This window comes from Bipolaris victoriae (genome assembly GCF_000527765.1).
Source record: "Bipolaris victoriae FI3 unplaced genomic scaffold scaffold_3, whole genome shotgun sequence".
In the NCBI taxonomy this organism is placed as follows: Eukaryota; Fungi; Ascomycota; class Dothideomycetes; order Pleosporales; family Pleosporaceae; genus Bipolaris; species Bipolaris victoriae.
The window spans coordinates 15,522-35,756 of record NW_014575389.1 but is presented as its reverse complement, the minus strand read 5'-3'; the positions used below and the strand labels follow the sequence as shown (position 1 = coordinate 35,756).

General features: G+C 48.6%; 7 protein-coding genes across 7 annotated transcripts; 4 read left to right on the top strand and 3 right to left on the bottom strand.

Moving 5' to 3' along the window:
- Nucleotides 1-3,659: 3,659 nt before the first annotated feature.
- On the top strand, nucleotides 3,660-5,675 carry COCVIDRAFT_33118 (hypothetical protein; the record flags this gene model as incomplete). The annotated part of the gene is made up of 7 exons (XM_014706403.1): nucleotides 3,660-3,798; nucleotides 3,904-3,989; nucleotides 4,042-4,401; nucleotides 4,452-4,644; nucleotides 4,833-4,902; nucleotides 4,958-5,541; nucleotides 5,596-5,675. The coding sequence occupies 7 exons, from the start codon at nucleotides 3,660-3,662 to the stop codon at nucleotides 5,673-5,675; spliced, it is 1,512 nt and encodes a 503-aa protein (XP_014561889.1).
- A 1,974-nt stretch (nucleotides 5,676-7,649) lies between these two features.
- On the bottom strand, nucleotides 7,650-8,499 carry COCVIDRAFT_11544 (hypothetical protein; the record flags this gene model as incomplete). Its single annotated transcript, XM_014706339.1, has 5 exons — nucleotides 7,650-7,993; nucleotides 8,120-8,174; nucleotides 8,257-8,279; nucleotides 8,350-8,367; nucleotides 8,493-8,499. 5 exons carry the CDS (start codon nucleotides 8,497-8,499, stop codon nucleotides 7,650-7,652), a joined length of 447 nt encoding a protein of 148 aa, XP_014561825.1.
- A 539-nt stretch (nucleotides 8,500-9,038) lies between these two features.
- COCVIDRAFT_22097 (hypothetical protein) lies at nucleotides 9,039-10,217 on the top strand (the record flags this gene model as incomplete). Its single annotated transcript, XM_014706367.1, has 3 exons — nucleotides 9,039-9,241; nucleotides 9,473-9,669; nucleotides 9,769-10,217. 3 exons carry the CDS (start codon nucleotides 9,039-9,041, stop codon nucleotides 10,215-10,217), a joined length of 849 nt encoding a protein of 282 aa, XP_014561853.1.
- Nucleotides 10,218-10,938: 721 nt separating this feature from the next.
- Nucleotides 10,939-13,157, bottom strand: COCVIDRAFT_11542 (hypothetical protein; the record flags this gene model as incomplete). The annotated part of the gene is made up of 3 exons (XM_014706338.1): nucleotides 10,939-12,450; nucleotides 12,504-12,905; nucleotides 12,996-13,157. The coding sequence occupies 3 exons, from the start codon at nucleotides 13,155-13,157 to the stop codon at nucleotides 10,939-10,941; spliced, it is 2,076 nt and encodes a 691-aa protein (XP_014561824.1).
- An 849-nt stretch (nucleotides 13,158-14,006) lies between these two features.
- COCVIDRAFT_11541 (hypothetical protein) lies at nucleotides 14,007-15,467 on the top strand (the record flags this gene model as incomplete). Its single annotated transcript, XM_014706337.1, has 3 exons — nucleotides 14,007-14,565; nucleotides 14,620-15,178; nucleotides 15,230-15,467. 3 exons carry the CDS (start codon nucleotides 14,007-14,009, stop codon nucleotides 15,465-15,467), a joined length of 1,356 nt encoding a protein of 451 aa, XP_014561823.1.
- A 424-nt stretch (nucleotides 15,468-15,891) lies between these two features.
- COCVIDRAFT_11540 (glycoside hydrolase family 55 protein) lies at nucleotides 15,892-18,533 on the bottom strand (the record flags this gene model as incomplete). Its single annotated transcript, XM_014706336.1, has 3 exons — nucleotides 15,892-16,474; nucleotides 16,540-18,047; nucleotides 18,099-18,533. 3 exons carry the CDS (start codon nucleotides 18,531-18,533, stop codon nucleotides 15,892-15,894), a joined length of 2,526 nt encoding a protein of 841 aa, XP_014561822.1.
- A 1,273-nt stretch (nucleotides 18,534-19,806) lies between these two features.
- On the top strand, nucleotides 19,807-20,046 carry COCVIDRAFT_85547 (hypothetical protein; the record flags this gene model as incomplete). The annotated part of the gene is made up of 2 exons (XM_014706402.1): nucleotides 19,807-19,954; nucleotides 20,009-20,046. Coding segments are annotated over 2 exons (186 nt in total), but the record flags the coding sequence as incomplete, so codon positions are not given.
- Between the last annotated feature and the right edge of the window lie 189 nt (nucleotides 20,047-20,235).

The following is a 20,235-nucleotide window of genomic DNA, read 5'->3' as shown; positions in this document are numbered from 1 at the left end:
ACAGTGACATCATTAATCGAACTTGGGGATATCGCCTCTGCATTTGAGTGAGATTGCTCGGGCAAGTTAGGATAGCTACTCTCCTCGTCTTTTGTAACTACGGTAGTAACTACCGTGTCACGCCAGAAACATTTCTTATGCATGAAAACAGCCCCTTGAAATGAAAGCTCAGTTGATACTGGTGGTACACAATGAATACATCATCACTATCATATACAGTGCACTGCGACGAGAAAAGCACTTGAACCATCATGCACTACCCTATGTACAAAAGCAGCTCCGATATATACAGTAAGCTAATAAGCCAGCGATTCAAGCCAGTAACCACATCTACTTGCTTGCACGATTACGAATTGTTAGTTCGCTGTACTGCTGCCTTCGTCGCAACCGTATTTTGGTTGTTGTACCTAATAGAGCTGTGCCTAATTCTCATATACGCATCGAGATGTGTACACATTCTTACTGGACAATTTTTAGGGTTCGAGCGAGGGTCTCGCTAACATTCATTCGAATCCGTTTACCCTAACTGCAAAGTTAATTTTTTGATACCTGATTCCGGCAGGTTGGGGTATAGCCTGTCATTATTTCCTGAGATGATTGATCTGATACATGACATAACAAACAGGGACAAAAAAAAGTCAACTCATAATTTTTAGAGCCAAAATCACAACACGATTGCACTAGGTGAAAGCCGTATTCAAATAACATACATGCATTCCACTTACACTTCACTCGGCATTGTGAAATAAGCCATGTAGAGCGAGGACTAAAGAAAGAACGGAGCGGGCGTATGGCGCAACAGAATCGACGCTGCTGGCCGGTGTGATGGCTGCTGCTGCTGCCACGGCAGCATCGAAGAACCACTGAGCTCTACTGTACAGAGACCACACGTCCCGAAGGACAGTTGAGCCAGCCAGGGCGGTGGGGACACTCGGGCAAGCAGGCGGGCTGCCTTCACGGGCACTCCAAGACATGGTGTCCGAATTGGAAGTAATTAGGATATGTTAGCATAAATACTGCAACAAGAATGAGTGCTTGAATTTCAACCTATGTCAGCTTCGAGCATGCCTGTTCGGGCGACGACGATCACGGCCATCACTACTAGCACTTCCATTCCAGAACATTGTTAGAGAAATACCCAAATGAACCGTGATCAAGGCGAGTGCAGGAGACAAGGGTCCTGGTTCAGCAGCATGTGTGCTGATCAGTTGAAAGCATCACTAGTGAAGTAAAGCTTGAAGATGGTTGGTGATCTATCACTGAGCTACAACGTCATGAACTTACGTTACTTCTCGAGCATACTATCAGCAGTGCTTCTAGACATATATTACTTGCAACTGGACTTTTTTGTACGTATTCAATAGTCCTCATTTGGTGACATTAGATTGCGGGGAGTTTATTATCATATCTTGAGTGATACACCAGACAAGATACTTCAAGTAAAGGAAAACAACACCAAACACAATACATGTGATATTTTATCGTCTAATGAGAGAACTTGTGCTAATACTTCTTTTATTAGTGAGTTTTGCAGCCATGTAGGAATAAGTAGACGGCCATCTCGATGTGAACACAATTTCGGAGAAGGAGATTGTTACTTAACTCTCTCACTTTCCCATCTCATCCAAACTACAACACACATTTCGGCCCCGTCCGTGGGAATAATCTCAACGGCCGCGCTTCGTATTCAATAACACGAAAAAACCTCAACCGCATATCACGTGAAAAAAAAGAAGCTGATTAATATTACTCTGAGTCGGTGGTGGCGACGATACTCAGCTCGGCCGCGGAAAATGGGTAAGATGAGATGATTTCGCGTTGTGTTACACACCACATAATTTAGTAATCTCGTCTCTTACTAACGATGTGATTTAGTAAAAAGAAATAGCTTTTTGGTTGGGTTGGGAGGTTAAGTGTGTGGGGTTGGAGGCTAATGTATCACAAGTGAAAGAGAGGGAGAGAGGGAGAGGTTCAGATGTTTTACTTTGTTGCTGCGGATACCAGGTGTTACGAACATTGTAGCATGAGAGATACGCCATGTGATTGCTTGTATTTGGAAACTCTCACCAGTGCTCTGTTAGACGGTATACTTATCGTCTCTCAATCCCATCCAGCTACTCAGTGTACACTTGGGCTTCCTATCGTGACATTCTCTTTACTTAACTTCACGCCTTTCTCACTACTTCTATTCTGGGAATTCTATTGAAATCAAGCATAATGTCGTTTGCATTGTAGATGTCACCTAATCTTTGAAGAGTCGACTAGCACGCACTGTGCATAGTCTTGGTTGCATTGCAGCCCTGTCTCAAGCGCACTTTACACAGTTGAGTTTGATGAATACTGCCAGATTTTAGTGTTGATTATGCCTCGGGATGCTGCAACAACTCACAGTTAAGAGAGACAATAGCCAAAAGAAAACCCCGCTAGGATGTAGTTCATCAGTGAAGGTAGACTATCTGCACTGGATCGAAACTCTAGTTTATACTACCCGCAAATTGGTCAGGTGGTCTTCAAATGGAATCATCATAGAATAGATTTACAATAGACTGCTCATATAAATCCAGGGACCTTGGCACCCCACTACGAAATTAATAGCATGCCGCTATGGTGATATACTACTACAAGATTGCTAGTATCCATCTTACTAGAATCTTAGTATATCAATAGTTATCTGGTTATTATTACTATCATATTAGTTTATAGTGTTACTAGTGACTCTCAGATAAAAACCATCATCCAAGTCTAGAGGATGAGATGAGACCCTTCATACACGATAGATGATCATCCAATTCCATAAGCTTTCAGCCTATCTAGTTCATCTCTTCGATCCTAGCTCCTCATACATCCGACTGCCTACAAGACGGCATAGGTGAAGGCACTCGTATCCTTCATAGTAAAACTCGTGGCTCGACACCCCTACACCCGTTGAATAATACACAATGAACACATCATCACTGACATATGCGTGCACTGCGACAAGATAACATTTAGAATGTCATGCACTATAAAAAGATTCACAAGACTATAGGAATCTAGGTATCTTAGTACCCCGCCACAAGATTGGCAGCATACCGCTATGCTAGCATACTGCTATACGATTTACTGGTAATTACGTTACTAGTATCCTATTATAGGACTAGTGATCTAGTCACTAGTTTATTCGAATCTTTACCCATGTATCCAAGGTTTCGATTGCTCTGTCCTTACAACGTATACTTTTGCAATACTTCATCGCATTCTGCGCTAAAAAAATCCACAATGTATAGTGCTCAAGGGGCCGGAGACATGAATGAGGCGATGCGCCCCATCAGAGCACCTAATAATGGCGACAAGAACAACAGAGAGTCGGAATTTGCCGATATTCTTAAAGCGTTGTCCTCGTCAATTGAGATTGAAATCAGAGGTGAGATGATGTATGCAGGGCTGGGGTTAACCGGGTAGGCACTAGGCGACGCACAGACCCATTCCGTTCCTTCCTCTCGAGCTTTGAGAAGCTCTTTCCTCTAACAACCACCCTCTCTCCACTCATCACCACGTCCATCACACGTCTTACAATGCTGAAGAGGTAAGCCGAGGACCCATTGATACCAATTGACGATGAATTGAGATGGGCTGACGCCAATTCCGATAGTGGGATCCAGCAGGCGCTCCGCGCCTCCATGCGCAGGCCCGCCATCCGCCGCAGCGCATTCCAGCCCATGAAGAAGAGCTTCGCACCCGCTCTATCAACCCGCTTCGCCTCTACTGATGCAGTAAAGGAGGGCAAGATTCACAGCGTTGTCGGGGCAGTCGTCGACGGTACCCGATTCCATTTCCCGTCGCTGCGAAAAGTTTTTCCTGTATAGATGGAAGAGCTTCGTTGCGATCTGCATTGAGAACGAATCCGCTGACTACGAATTCCAGTCAAGTTCGATACGGAGCAGCTTCCTGCTATTCTCAATGCCATTACAACTCAGAACGGTGACCAGAAACTCGTCCTCGAAGTCGCTGTAAGGCGCCAAGCACCCGATGCCTAAAATAGGAAGGACTGACACAGCATAGCAACATTTGGGTGAGAACATTGTTCGATGCATTGCCATGGACGGTACCGAGGGTCTTGTTCGAGGTGCCAAGGCCGTCGACACTGGTAACCCCATCATGGTACCGGTCGGAAATGGCACCTTGGGCCGTATCATGAATGTCACTGGTGACCCCATTGACGAGCGCGGTCCCATCAAGACCGATACCTACGCTTCCATCCACGCCGACCCCCCAGAGTTCACTGAGCAATCCACCTCCGCCGAGGTCCTCGTCACTGGTATCAAGGTTGTCGACCTTTTGGCTCCCTACGCTCGTGGTGGAAAGATTGGTCTTTTCGGAGGTGCTGGTGTCGGCAAGACTGTGTTCATTCAGGAGCTGATTGTAAGAACATGCAATGCTTACGGATTCGACATTTGCTAACGAGGAGACAGAACAACATCGCCAAGGCCCACGGTGGTTTCTCCGTCTTCACTGGTGTCGGTGAGCGTACCCGTGAGGGTAACGATCTTTACCACGAAATGCAGGAGACCTCGGTCATTCAACTCGACGGTGAATCCAAGGTCGCCCTGGTTTTCGGTCAGATGAACGAGCCCCCAGGTGCCCGTGCCCGTGTCGCTCTGACTGGTAAGTGGCCTTTTCTATCAACATATCAATACATCAGAAACCACCCTGGCGGACACGACGTCATGTACTTTCATGTTTCCATTATTCTCATATGTCGCACTGGCAGCTGCACCTACGTTTTCCCTTCCTCTCTCACTACTATGCACTACAATGATAACTCAAGAAACATCTTTACTAACACCTACAAGGTCTCGCCGTAGCAGAAAAGTTCCGAGAGGAGGGCCAGGACGTGCTCCTCTTCATTGATAACATCTTCCGGTAAAATTCAATTAAACTACCCTCTTTTCGCGGCATTTGGGCTTACAAATTATAGTTTCACTCAGGCCGGTTCCGAAGTGTCTGCTCTGCTTGGTCGTATTCCCTCTGCCGTCGGTTACCAGCCCACCCTCGCCATTGACATGGGTGTCATGCAGGAACGTATTACCACCACTTCCAAGGGATCCATTACCTCCGTCCAGGCCGTCTACGTCCCCGCTGACGATTTGACTGATCCTGCTCCCGCCACCACCTTTGCCCATTTGGACGCCACCACTGTCTTGTCCCGTGGTATTTCCGAGTTGGGTATCTACCCCGCTGTCGACCCTCTTGACTCCAAGTCCCGTATGTTGGACCCCCGTGTCATTGGTGACGAGCACTACCAGACCGCCACCCGCGTCCAGCAGATTCTCCAGGAGTACAAGTCGCTCCAGGATATCATTGCCATTCTCGGTATGGACGAGCTGTCGGAAGCTGACAAGCTTACCGTCGAGCGTGCCCGTAAGATCCAGCGTTTCCTGAGCCAGCCTTTCGCTGTCGCCCAGGTCTTCACTGGTATTGAGGGCAAGCTTGTCGACCTCAAGGAGACCATCAACTCATTCAAGGCTATCCTGTCTGGTGAGGGTGATGACCTTCCCGAGGGTACGTTATTCCACCATCTACAATCATGAATTCAAGCTGAGCTAACAATTACAGGTGCTTTCTACATGGTTGGTGACTTCGCTTCCGCTCGCGCCAAGGGAGAGAAGATTCTCGCTGATCTCGAGAAGTCATAGACGGACTTTTGTGGTGGGTGAAGAGTCGGCCATCGTGTCTAGGGCAGTTCGCTGGTAGTCTCACTTTGTACAAAAGATATACATCCGAAAATTCGGGATTATGAGCGAATGTTTTGACATGCGGCTTCCTGTAGTCTATCTTAGATGAAGAATCAGCATTTCTTGTTCAACCAATGACGTTTCCAGCCTACGCATTATCAACATTGCTTGTGACTTTCCCATTCTTCATTACCATCGACCTCGATAAAGAAGAGGGCTGTCGCCAGTGGCAAGAAGCATATTAGTCACATGTCCTCGTTTAACAAACATGACGTGTCGAGGAAGTCTTGCATAGCCTGCTTCAAGTGCATTGGTACACATATTGATGTATTATGATATGTATATCACAATCCACTCATGAAGTCCGGCAGAAGAGTGCGTGAGTTGACTACACCAAAGTTGTCTCACGAAACCCGGTAGCAAGGGCATCTAGCAGATCGTAACGACACCCGCATCACTGTTGATCTCGACGAAGAACAAGGCCGTCCCACCAAACTCAGCAGCAAAGGCAACAAGCGTGTCGTCCACATTCGGTCGACTCGCCACCATCAAACCCGCCGATATGACCCAAGGCCAATAGAGGCTTGACGGACGAAGATTCGTTATTCCCAACAAGGAGCGTCCGATCAAGGCTTAAGGCATCTATGTCATCCAAGGGCGTGTAGTCCACCACCCACAACCGACGGGGGCTTGGGGCATCTGTGTCATTGACGTGTACCGCCGCATCAATAAGTCTTATGATGTCCGTTTCGGCGTGGCTTCACAGGGGCTCCAGGCCAAGGATATCATGCCTGGACATGAAGATCAACGCCAATCAAGCTCGGTGGTGCTAAAGATTCTGACCAGTTGGGATGTGGCCTGCCATTCTTTTCTAAGAAAAATAATCTAATCAGCTTTATGCCAAACAGATAATCTGATTCGAGTCAAGTCATAGTAAATGCTTTAGCCCTAACAGCCTATTGTCTTCAACTCGTTCTATCTCAGCAGCTGTGAGTCGCGCTCTTTAATATTTTGAGCACGATGTGATGATCCTGCCATGCCATAAACAGCATGATAAATACCTACATGTTCCACCCCCACCTTACTCTATGTAGCAGTGATCATGGGAAGCCTTCATACATACACGCTGCATAGTGAATTCATTGCTTAACCAATGTGGCACAATACGTGATCAAGCTCAAGGGGTGACCCGCAACCGAGCTGGTGGAGCAAACCTGAAATCTAATCGTTGCCAAAGAATTGACTGAAGAAGGTATCTATATACTCCAAAAGGCAACATCAATACATATCCGCAGTCCGATCACATACTACACAACGGCCGCGACCTTAGATGCACTGCTCGTGCTGATGCTGAGCTCTACAGATACTCGGGTAGCAGCTGCCTCAGTTAGTGGCGCAGGTTGATCACTTGTAGAATCATTTGCTGTAGTTGTGTCCGCAGCAACCACAGAATGGAGGTGGTCCAAGAAGAGACTGGGACGATGTTGGCCAACTACCCAAATAGACCATAACAAGGGCGAACGTAGACTCACTGGATCATGAATGGCGTGATCAAGAAAGTTCAAGTTGTCAATGCAGTCGTTGGGCAGCGGGAGGACACCCCAAGGAGGGGTCTGTCAACTCCCAGCCCGTCTAAGACGGGCTACCCGAAGGGCGCTGCTCAACAGCTGTGGGTGGTGGACTACCACGTCCTTGAATGACGCAGATCCCTAATCCTTGATTGGGCGCTCCTTATTTAGCATGAAGAACTTTCTTCTCTTAAGCCTATATCAGTCTTTTATTATATTGGCAGATTAATAGTGGCTTCCTTTAAGGCTAGATTGAAACAAACAACTGGGGAAGACAAGATATGAGCCTGAACCATGATGGTGCACGGGATCATCGTAGTGGAGTCGATTTGATGAGCTACTTATAGCATGGTAGGACAAACCACATCTACGTCCTTGGATGATTGTAAATTGAAACCCTCCAAAATTCCTCCAAAATTCCACCATCTGAAGATGAGAGAGAGCGGGCGCGAGACCGGACGCGTGGCGCAGCAGCGGCAGCGGCAGTAGCGGCTGGAGTGGGTGTGGGGGCCGCGGGGGCCACGGGGGTGTTGGTGGTGGTGGTGGTGGTGGTGGTGGTGGTAGCAGCAACAGCAGCAGCAACCGCGGCATCGAAGAACAACTGGGCTTGACTATCGGATGCCCACGCACCCCGACGGGTGGCGGGGAGGTGGGCTTTCCCGAAAGTCACTGTTTTCACACAGGTACCGGTGATGACAGTGTGGGAACCCCCTTGGGAGGGGGCATCAACTTCTAGCTTGCCTTAGACGGGCTGCCCTGAGGGGCACTGTGACCGGACTTTAGACAGCTACTAACTGTTAGTATAACCACAACAACAACAATGAATACTTGACTTACAAACGGCATTCGCCTTTGGAAGGCCGCGTCCTCCACCGCGTCCTCCGCTTGCATTCTAGAACAACGTTAGCCAACTACCCAAATGCAGAATGATGAGTGAAAGATGATGGGAGAGAAAAGAAAGAAGATGAACATACGACACCGAAATTGAAGACGAGACCTATGACTATGTTAGCATAATATCCAAAGGGTAGTGTGGAGTAGCAAGGTGGGACGGGGAAGGAACTCACTTGGACTACCGTATTGTCCTGTTATTCGTTAGCAAGTGCTCAAAGGGGAAGTGACATGAGCGATGTGAGCAACAGCAAACAGAGCAAAGGGAGGGGAGGCGAGGGCATGGGGCAATTGTAGCTTAGTGCGTGTTGCGACTTACCGCTCATGATGGTGGGTCGTAAATTGTGACTTGGAACATGTAACCACTCATCGTGCCAGTTGGGCTTGAGGAAGAAAGGAGAAGAGAAGAGAAGAAAGACGCGGGCGGGGAAGGCCTTTTTATGCCTGGCAGTTGGCAGTCACCTTGGCGCGGTGACGTCGATATGCTGCCTGGCCTCCTGCCTCAAACACCACACCCCACCTTCTTAGTCGAGGCAGATCTGGAAATTCACTCCAGTTTTCATCCCTTTGTTCATGTTGTTGTTATGTCCTCAAAGCGTACGTCTTTGTACTACTTCTTCACTTACGTTGTGAAGAAATCTATAATGTATGACCGTGCATATACAGGAAGGATTTCAAAACCCGCATGATTCAGCGATACATGACATTGACTGTGCATCTCTTCACCTCAACAAGTAAAATATATGCCTATTTTTTCAAGAATAGTTCGGTGCCAGAACTAGTTTCTTTTCAACTTTCTAAGCTATTAGTTGTACGTGCACACTATGCAGTATATATACTATACCTTTTTAGGCCGCTTAGAGCAATGAAGATGGAGAAAGGGGTTCGCATCACGCAGCAAGGACATGCTGCCACGATCTGGGAAGACATCCACCAGTTGACCAAAGGTTTGAACATGGAATTTGCACCTGTAAAGTTTCCAGGAAGTCTTCAGATTAACGACAAGATCCATCCCCAATTGACAGAAATCACAAAACAGAAGGGGTTTTTAACGTGTATGGAAGATATGTACGATAAGTGTCACGATAAGGTGGAGGCGCGCGAGTGCTATGGATTGATCGGATTGTTATTATCTAAAACTATCGGGGAGTAACTCCCGTCCGGCTATATGCATAGTCATGTTATATAATCATTATGTGACAATAAGTGTATTACAAAAACTGGGACGGAACTCGACAACAAGCCCGCCAACCCAAAGCTGATTTCAGAACAGTCCAGCGCAACTAACACTCACTCTAGTACAGCGAAAGGCGATAGTACTTCAGCTAGCCTAGTACAGCCAGTAATGCCTCAGTCTAACGACCCGAAGAAAGTCAAAAAGTGGGAGAACTTCCTTGAGAAGGGTGACGTATGGTATATCTTAGACTATTCTGGCACGCCAGTCCAGGAAAACCAAAAGGCCTGGAAATGCAACACCAATCACCTAGTTGAAGGTGGTACCGGGTTCGATGCATATCTACATCATGCATTCAAGACATGTACATTGTGTGAGACTTCCCAGAACACGAAAGCAAAAGAATAAGCTACTACTATAGAATTTGCCTTCACGACAAAAATTGTTGTTCTTCAATTGAATGATGACGTCCGTCGAACTGGCAGATACCTCACCTGGGAGGGACCGACCAAACACACAAAGGTCAAAGATAATGCCGGGAACAAGATTACCGTTTATACAGGAGATGTTATCCGTGACGATCTGGCCGAAATCCCCAAGAGTATGGTCTTGGGAAAGTATCCTAAAGATCTTGAGGAGATCGCAGGTGCAGAGAAGACTAGTTTCCCAGTTCAACCCTATACGCAAAAGGACGGAGAACGAAAAAGCTCCACACCCAGTAAACGCCGCAACAAATCTGCTATTGAGGATGCTGGACAGACGAAGAAGTTCAAGGCAGAAAAAGAAGAAAGAGACTCTAATGCCCCGGTGAACATGGAGGAAGATCCAGGACAGCATGAGGAGAACGAGGAGGAGCCGGAATACTGCTGAGACAAACCGGGTGAAGTTGATTAGTTAGAAAGAAAGAACAAAGGATTATAGATTAGTAACTGTAAATATATGCGGAAATACTACGTAATATAAGTAGCAAGACATATTCGAATATTCTTTAAATATATATACGGTTAGCTTATGAGATTAGTTATCGTAGCGAATTATAAAGAAATAAAGAAATCATCTTCAGTACTAAAATTCTTCTATATCTAGATATCGAAAAGAAATTCAATAATACTACTAAAGAGTTTTCTTTTTTAGAAATTAGATATTTGTATAGTTGTAGAGAGGGAAAAGCAAACTCTCGATCGTACAAATCCCTAAGCTTTGTAGTAAAATAATATTTCTGAAGAAAGGTCACTACGCGACCCCACTATAGCACCATACACGCGCTAGTCTCACTCTTAGTAAACTAAAGACAACTTTCTAAGATGGCACCGTATAGCCTTGAATTCTACACTTGGTTTACAAAGACAACTTACTAACATAGCACTATATAACCTCCAATCCCACACTTAACAAACGAAGAGAACTTTCCCAGAATCGAAGAGGATTTTAAAAATTGTTTAAAATTTTGATTCTGTATCCATGACGCTTGCCCGTAACCATGATAATACTGAGTTGTAACAAGAGCTAAAATAGACCACTCCAACGCCACGCTATGCATTAAAGAATAATCACTGGTAACAGCCATCTTTGGAAAAAAAGAAAGCTACATCTAATAGGCTTTGACTTTCTTGCCCTCTCCATTCGTTCCAAGATCGGCCTTCCTTTTTCCAAGCACCGAGTCTGGCGTGCCAGGCATCTCAATACCAATTCCCTTGCTGTACTCTTCAAAACATGTAGCATGATACACTTTCCCGCCCACACTCAGGGCGTCCATCCATACGAAATCATTCGCTTCCACGTTCCATTGTGTCTCAAACTTTTCTTGACAGATCGGGCAAGGTGCTTGCTGAAGTGTCACATCCTGCGGAACGCTGACATACCGGTCCTTGGTCTGCTTCTTTGGCTTGGCCGCGTTGTTGCCAGAAGAGGGGTGGTTGGACTGGTTGGGGGCGGTTTCGTCAAGTTCGCGATATTCAATCCATTCCTTCTCAGGAATATACCAGCTGCGATGTACACCTCGTTTGGCCGCATCTGGGTCCTTGACCTTGAAGTGCCAGTCCATGTGACGAGCTTTCTTCTCTTTTCCCTCAGCGGTGTTTTCGAACCGACGACCACAAGTGGCGCAGATGTTGGGCTTGGCTTCGTACAGATGGGAGATAAGGTGAAGACGGGGTTTCTTCATCGATGCGGTAGTGAGCTCGATTTGGTCCAACAAACCAACCGGCGCTACTGATTGTTCAGTTCCTTGCTGAAGTGGATTAGGTACTCCATTCACAGGCGTGGGACCCGATACACTGCTCAGGGCTTTGAGAAGCCACTCAGCACTGCCAAGGGCTGGTGGGGGGGCCGCAGGTTGCAATGGAAGTTGAGGTACAGGAGTGCTTTGAACAGGCGTAGGCTGGACTGAGGGTGGCGCAGCAGCAGGTTTGCTGAATTGTGCAAGCAACGCAGCCAAGTTGGTGGTTGGTGTGGCAGACTGTGCTGGAGGGGCGGATTGGGGCGCGGGTACTGGGGTAGAGATAGGCGGTGGGAATGCTTGGAACGGTGGCTGGAATGGAGCTGGAGCTGGTACAGAACTCGATTGTGCAGGCGATGATACACGCTTCAACAATTCTGCTAGGTTCAGAACTGGTGGGGTCGGGGTCGGGGCAGGTTGTGGTGTCGACTGTGGTATAAAGCCCGCAAGAAGTTGTGCCACATTTGGTGGAACATTGACTGGCGAAGCAGTCACGGCGGGAAACTGAGCAGGGTAACCGGGTGCCGCTGTCTGCTGCGGAGGATATACTGGTGTAGACGGTGCAAACGAGGGCGTTGGAGCGGGCGGAGGTGCTAGGGCTCGAATCTGTTGACGTACAGCTTCCAGTTGTTGTGGCGGTAGAGTCTGTGTGTCCAAAATCTGCTTGAGAGATAAGAGTGCCGAAAGCTTCGTACGCAGGGCTGCATCAGCTGGGTTTTGAGCAAATGTGTTCTGTGTAGTGCTAATTAGCTGAGTGACTTCCGCCTTTAGTCCAGCCAAATCAATGGACGACATGGGCGAAGGAGGCTGCTGAGGCTGCGCGTAGGCCACCGGGGGTGTAGGGGCATGTGCTGTAGTTCCATATTGAGGGGTCGATGGGTATGACTGCATTTGCGCTATTAGCATTTGGTAGTATGATCCCAGGGACGAAGACTTACCGGTCGAGCACGCGGGTCATTGGGGGCAGCATAACGGGGACCATTCTGCGGCGGCGTTGATGTACCTCTCCAAGCCACGTTGAGCGATGGAGGACGAGGCGGAAGCGCATGTTGCGGTCGGACCTGCTGTTGAGCTGCATGAAACTTAGCCAGTGCGTTCTCGATATCTTGCGTCACGTCGGCTGAGAACACTGGGCGTGGATCCATAGACTCGGGCACAGGCATCTTCCACGTCTTGAGCAGGCCTTCCATATTCTTGCGGGTGGCCTGGTCCATGACCAGATAAGCATCCATGAATGTTCGGTACAGGTTGCGACCGATGTAAACAGTATATGGGGTTCCGACATTCTTGACAATGGAATCAAGCACGTAAAGAGCGGGAAGCTTCCATTCAGGACGAGTCTATTGCAATCAGTCACCAGTATCAAAAGCATGACGAAAACAAGAGGAGAATATGAAATCACTCCAGCAAGTAATGTATTCCAGACTCACCGATTGGATATGTTTCTGGAGCTCATTGGATATAGCTTCAGCGTACTCTGTATTCTCTTTGGCGATGAGGGTTAGATTGCTAATTTCGGGCCTGCTATTCATCCTCAAGTCTTGCAGTGCGTCCCGAAAATCGGCTGCTACTTCAGCTGCTGGGAGAGACATAATGGGCAAGGATGCTTTGGGTTAGAGCAAGAAGAATATGTGCTGTGTCAGGGTGTAATGTCGCGCGCAGAGGACAGGGTAAGCGGCTCGCGTTTCGATCAGAAAGTACCAACACTGCCAATGTCGATGCCAGATGAACAAGATAGACAATATGCTTCCTCGCTCTCGACGAACACACGTAATGACAGTGCTTGTTGATACTAGCTATGGCCGCGCCAAATGACGCAGTGTAGACTGCGCCGGTACAGCTAGGCAGTAACAAACTCGCTCTCCCCCAGCTACTGCAATCCTCCTTATGTCTGTATCCTCCCTCCTTCAATCCAAGTGTCTGGAAACAGTGCGCGACTGCTGTGCGGTCGTCAACAAGACCCTGGAGCGGTTCACCAGCGATGCTGCGATAACAACGCCAAGGTCTGTAAAAAGTGCTGCCGGTATCGTGAGCTGCTGCTTATTTATGAAGCAGCGGTGAAATTCAAGCGTATTTTGCGTGAATTACTCGTTGCGCTGAGAATGGCGGATGGCGTCGTGGGCCTGAGGGCGGTGGTCAGGCAAGAGAGAGTAGGACAAAGACGGAGGGCAACGGCTCAAGGCGTTGGCAGCAGCAAGCCGCGAACCAACCCGCGCACGGACGCCACCTGTCGGGTCCATGCCAAGACCGGCCTCGGCTAAAAGTATCGCCGCGCGTCATGGGCAGTCGCGCTCCCTCTCCAACTTTCCTTTGAAGGTGATTCTGACCACCATTCGCGCCCTCCACCACCTTTACCGCGATTAAACCTATCAAACGTCCACCAAGAACCAGCGCTATTGGACTGATACCAAACTTGGATAAAACCAGCTCCAATAGACACGATGGAGGACGTCGAGTTTACCAAGTCGCATTCGCGATCGCCGCTACCTGAAGCTGGCAACGACCCAGCCGACCCCTTGCGCCCTGAGATCGACGAGGAGAATTCCACCCCAAATCCTCCGATCGGAGACCCAGACCAAGATATGGAGGTGACGGAAGACCGACCGGGAGACATGCCTGACCAGGACGACGTCGAAGCTGGCTTGTCGGACAACGAGTCGGTTCTTTCAGAGGCGCTCAACGATGACCAGATGGACGAGCAATTTGGCGACTTTGACATCGACAATGTTGCCATCGACGAGCGCCCGGCCCAGATTATTGATGAGGACAATGTCAAGCAGATTGGTGTACACAAGCGCAAGCGCACTGCAGGTGAAGGCGAGGAGCCCAAGAAGAAGAAAAAAAGGGCAGACAAGCCGCGTAGGAAGAAGAACAAGGACGGCGAAGAAGATGGAGACATTGCAGAGGGTGAGAGGCGGAGCAAACGATCCAAGAAAGCAGGCAGAGTACGGGACGCAAGCCCAGAAGGCGACCCAGACGAGCATCTCACCCCAGAAGAACGTAAGTATTTAAGCACATGAATCGACTTCTCGCGTGTACTGACGGTTTCTGTAGGCAGGAAGAAAGCACTGAACGCTCAGATCGACAGCATCGTCAAGGGCAGCTCGAACCGCCGTCGCAAGAAGGATGGAATCGACCTTGAACAAATGGCCGACCAAGAAATCGAAGAGATGCGACGTCGCATGGCGCAAGCCGCCGAGGCCGACAACGAAGGCAGAAAGCGCAATGAGCCAGCGCGACACAAGCTCAAACTTTTGCCAGAGGTCACAGCTTTGTTGAACAAGAACAACCTGAGAGACACTATTGTGGACCCTGAAGTGAACTTGCTTGAGTCGGTGCGCTTTTTCCTGGAGCCCCTGAGCGATGGTAGTCTTCCCGCATACGATATCCAAAAAGAACTCTTCGCTTCATTGGCGAAACTACCCGTCAACAAGGACACACTTGTCGCATCGGGTATCGGCAAGGTTATTATGTTCTACATCAAAAGCAAGAGGCCCGAGTTGTCCATTAAGCGACAGGCTGAGCGGCTCTTCACCGACTGGACCCGCCCTATTCTTAGGCGAACGGACGACTACCGCAAGAAGGAATTTGCCCAGGCCGACTACGATCCAAGGTATGTCCCTGTCTTTGAAGTTGATCATATGTATGCTAATGTTTTTTGCAGCCAAATCAATACGGGCGACAGGACTGTCAACAGCCAACAAGCCGCCATTGCCGCCAGCCGGAAGAAGGCCCTCGAGGCTCCTCGTGCTTTCCAGCGTGCTCGCATGGAGTCTGGCCCAACCACCTACACCATTGCACCCAAGAGCAATGTTGTATTCAACGAGAATGCCCGAAGTCGTTCGACCAATGTGGACATCATGAAGCAGATCAAGGGAGGTCGCGGTGGTGGCAGGCGCTGAGCTGGTATCGTGCCAAGCAGACATTGTCTCTCGACACCTTTTACTTTTCTCTTCTTGCCTGCCTTGATTTTGTATTACAGCTATATCCTGGACGTGGAAGGGACATTTGCCAGTAGTTTCATATGCGCGACTTGGGGGTCACACGGGAGAATGCATAGCGGGCGTTACTCTGCGCATTTAGGATTGTTTATGAGATTGGGTCAGGTTTTCCTTGAAAAGCCTATACTGTACACTATATATCCAATGGATTCATGTTTTAATCGCTGATTGCTGAATTTGTAACGTATTTTCAATATCTCTGTTAACATTTAAATCCCTGAGGTTCTAGAAGTAAAAAGACGTGTATTAAATACACATGAACTCAATTCCCAATCAAAACCTATACACAAGAACCATATCAAACTCCCCCTTTCAGCCTTCCATCTCACGCCCCAAACCCATCAATCCTAAACACATTCACCGTATCAATAAACGTACTGTTATTCTCCGCCGCACCCGCAACCTGCACGCCATCCCGCGTAATCATCTGCGTACTCCCTACCGTATTCAAATTGTAAAAGCTAACATCATACGTCGACGTCGCGCCCTCAATACTCAGAATTCGCTGCTGACACGCCATCGGAGCATCGACGCGCGAGCAGTTTGTGCTGTAGTTGTTGAAGAAGGAGTAGAGACCGATACCGTAGCCGAGAATGTTGTTGCTGCGGATGATTCGGAGGCCCCAGCCGGAGACTGTGTTGGGGCTTGGGGCGGTGGAGTTGGATGAGGGGGATGTGGCGTTGGAGGGGGTTTCGAATAAGGGGATTAGAGTGGAAGGAGGGGCGGAGGGATCAGGGGAGGAGTTGAAGACGGGATCGGAGAGGGAAGGGTTTACGGGGAAGGGAATGGTGGCGTTGGGGTTTGGTTGGTAGTATGCTGTTTCTGTTTGGATTTGGCCCATGAAGATGTTGCGGGTGTCGACGAATTGGTATTGATACAGGGTGTGGTGTTCGACTGAGGTGCCGTAGCTATTTCCGATTAATATTAGTTTTCTCTTCTTGGTAATGGATGGGGGATGAGGAAGGGAACTTACAGCCATAGTCGTCCGTTGATGCTTTCAACAAGTAGACCTCGACCGGCATAGAGAGTGAGTTGGGCTTCACCGCGGGTATCGAGCTCGTGGTCGGCGGTCCAAAGCCAGTTGTTTTCCATGTACAATCCAGCACCGAATTTTGTTACGTGCATTGTCATGTATGAAGCAATGCAATCCTGGTCCAAATTGCCTTCAGTAATCGTCACATTACTAGGCGTCCTCTCGCACTGTGCAGTTTGGAGTTCTGATCCTGCAAAACCGCCGATACGGGCGTGCACATCCCAGAGACCGGCTGGCTCCTGATCGTATGTACCGAGATTGTACTCGTAAAGTATGGCCCCTGCTTGTTGGCCCTGGGTACTGACGATCAGATCTGAAATCTCGACTCGGCCCGTTTCGCCTGGAAGAGCAATTCTAAGAACAGGTTGGGGCTCTGCCATGTTGTTGAAAAAAGAACCGGAAGAAAGAATGACAGCCGTAATCGGTTCGCCTACAACGATAGAGCCAGGAGGAACGTAAACGGTCGATGTGACTTTGTAGTATCCCGCATCAAGAAACAGAATCTTGCCTTCTTCTTTGGCTCTCAGGATAGCAGCATTGAGAGCGGCGGTATCATCCGTACGACCGTTTCCAGTAGCACCGAGATCGCGAGCGCTGAGGAACTGAGACAAGGGCACCTCTCCATAAGAAGGTTTCGATCGCTCGTAAAACTTTCCTTGGGCATCCACCAAGTCAGCTGGTCGTTGCGTGGGCTCGATATGACCACGTTTGATATCAGGTCCACCATAAGAAGTGTAACGGTGCCCATCAGCCCAAGCATCAACAACCACGGAACCGGAAGATCCTGCGAGGTAGGTTCCATTAGGGCCAAGTACAGCAGCCTGTACATTGTCAAACTTGACGTTTTCCAGATACAGGGCTCCAGCAGCAGCAGGCTGAGAAGTATCCGTCCTGGCAGTAGCAATGCCAACCTCTGTGTTCTTGATTTCGCTGTCGAACAATGTAATGGATCCTATACTCTGTGATGAAGAACCTCCGGAAGAGACGTTCAATCCAACACGGCAGTTGTTAATAGACACAGACTTGTATGTCCAGCCCCAGTCCCAAAACATCTCAATAGCAGTGTCGATATTGTTGAATGTAAGGTTACGCGTAGTGAACTGCTGGTTTCCAACTAGGAAGCCCCGGCGTCCGCCATTGAATACCAAATCAGTCATGAAACCTCCGGAACCCGAGTCGATGAGCAGACCAATATGCGTAGTCCCATTGTTGGGGTTCATGTTAAATACGACATTTTGGATACTAGTTGCCTGTGCGGTTGGCCAGTAAATTGAGACAGCTGAGAAGTTGGTGGGTAGCCTTGTAGTGTCGATGATGATATTGCGGATTTGGCGGTAGAAAGAGACGGTAGATCCATAGCCAGAACCATCGAGGATTGTTGTTCCACCAGGAGAAGAAAAGTTGGCAGCAGCAAGGATGGTAGGTAGACAGTTGGGGTTTCCAACAATCTGGGGTTGTTAGTCAATATTAGTCTTGGTGAATGATCATGAGTACCATACTTGAGTGTTGTAATAGTCTTTAATGGCATCAGATACCAAGTATGTTCCACCTGGAAAATACAGGACAGCAGGTGTGTTGGTAGAACTCGAGCAATTGCCAGGTACACATCTGTTTCCGTCTGTGATGGCTCGGTTGATAGCCGCGGTATCGTCCGTGACGCCATCGCCAACTGCACCGTACGACTTGACATTCCTAAAGACTGTATAGTTGTTTGGGTTTGGATTGAAGCTAGCAATGCCTTGATGTTTGATATTTTCCATCCAATACGGAGCACAATTGGATTCAGAGACAAGATGCTGGCGAGGCTTCACATGTGGATGGGCGAGGGACTCCGCGCGAGCGGCGATGTCGGCAGGTTCGTGAGCATAGCGAGCATTGAGCGCGAGTGCGCATGTCGAGTACAAGCCGAGTACAACGGCCGTTGGATTGACCATTTCCAAACACTGAAACAACAAGTAAAGGAGTGACAAGAAGAAGAATTTGTATAGACTTGTACGATGACGAGGCTTACTCTATCTATATCAGCCGTGCATCTAGGTGCAAGGGGACTCCACGTTAAAGAGTACCCCAGGGCATACCGGTTAGCGTCATGGACCCGAGCACAATATAAGCCGGGGTGTGAAGATCATGCCTATCTATGCAATTAGCCAATAATCTAAGATAAATTTTGTGGGCGCAGCATGGTCCGTTCAGGCTTGGTGTTGTGCAGGATGGCCGCGGGTATGTCAACGACGACATGTCCTTGCGGCTTGCCACAGCTGATCCCTGTTAGGGGCGGGATGACAATCGAGGCCAATTAGGTTCAGACCTTAAATCGACCCTTCAGAATCATACCGAGATTTGTTTCAGAGTTCCTAAACATAGGAGAGTGGTTGTGTCTGTTAGTATGTAGTGTAATGATGATCGTCTCATGGGTTGCAGTTAACTTTAGTCCGTTGTCTAGCCTATAGCATAGTGCCCGTGACGCGACAATGCGCATACGAAAGATGCCTCCATTGGCATTGGGAAACCAACAGGACACAGACGGCTAGTACTGATTTCTTACTGTCCCGTTGATCACTCTTGTCACCCGGTTGAGATTCGATTGGGAAGCGTGCTAACAAAAATAGCGGACGCGAAACCATCAGCAGACAGGGGCAGTAGAGCGCCAGAGAGGCGGTCCGATCTGACAAGATTACATTTCTTTTCAAGGATTTTATGCCGCATCTGAGATGGTCGCTGACATTGATAACTCGCTTTGTAAACCTAGAGAGGAAAAGTGCATACCGTTCATGGAAGACAGACTTGCTTGGGCGTTTTCTGTTGCTGTTATACGATTGGGCTCCGCAACCATCTCTCCTTTCTGCAGGGCAGCGGCAGACAGCAATTCAACCTGCATATGGAAGATCAAAGGATTCAACTGTAGGTGAGTTCCTGCCGATCATGCAAGCCAGGGCGAGCAGATCCTCAAGAGAAGCAAACAAGTCGGTTAATGCAAAGTATCGTGAACGGATATATGTCTGCACGTGACCCCCTGACCGCGTCGGCAGCATCCGGCGCCCAAACGCCGACGACTCCAAACTTTTGCATATCAAAGTGCCCGTTGTGAACGTCATCTGTGAGCTCCGCCTTCTCAAGTCAAACTCTAAACACCCAACTCTCTCGGATCCAACCACATAGCAACCATGTTCGGAGGTTAGTCGAACCCTATCCGGGATGTAAGAGGGAGAGAGAAGGGCGAATTATCGGTGCAGATTTTGGCTGACAATGGACGCAGCACCACCACAGCCTTCTAAGCAGGAGCTTGCCGCCGCAGAGGCGCAGACCATGTCCGATATCAAGTGGACGGCAGCCAGCGCTGTTGTCTTGTACTTTTGTAAGCAAATTTATCCAGAGCTGGGCAGGTGTATTTTGGGCTGATCATCAGCAGCGCCGCATCTCGTCGAATACGTCTCCAAGTTCTTCTAAACGGAATGTCGCATACCGCACCCGCCTACACACCCATCCTTTATGGGTGAGAGGAGCGTGATGTCGAAACGAATGGCAACTGTATCATATATGCGCATGTAGTCAAGAATGCGCTTGTAACACTACCAAGGCAGGCACACGAGTTGCCTGACGGAAAACGCTGGTCACCGAATGTAATGATATCCCGAA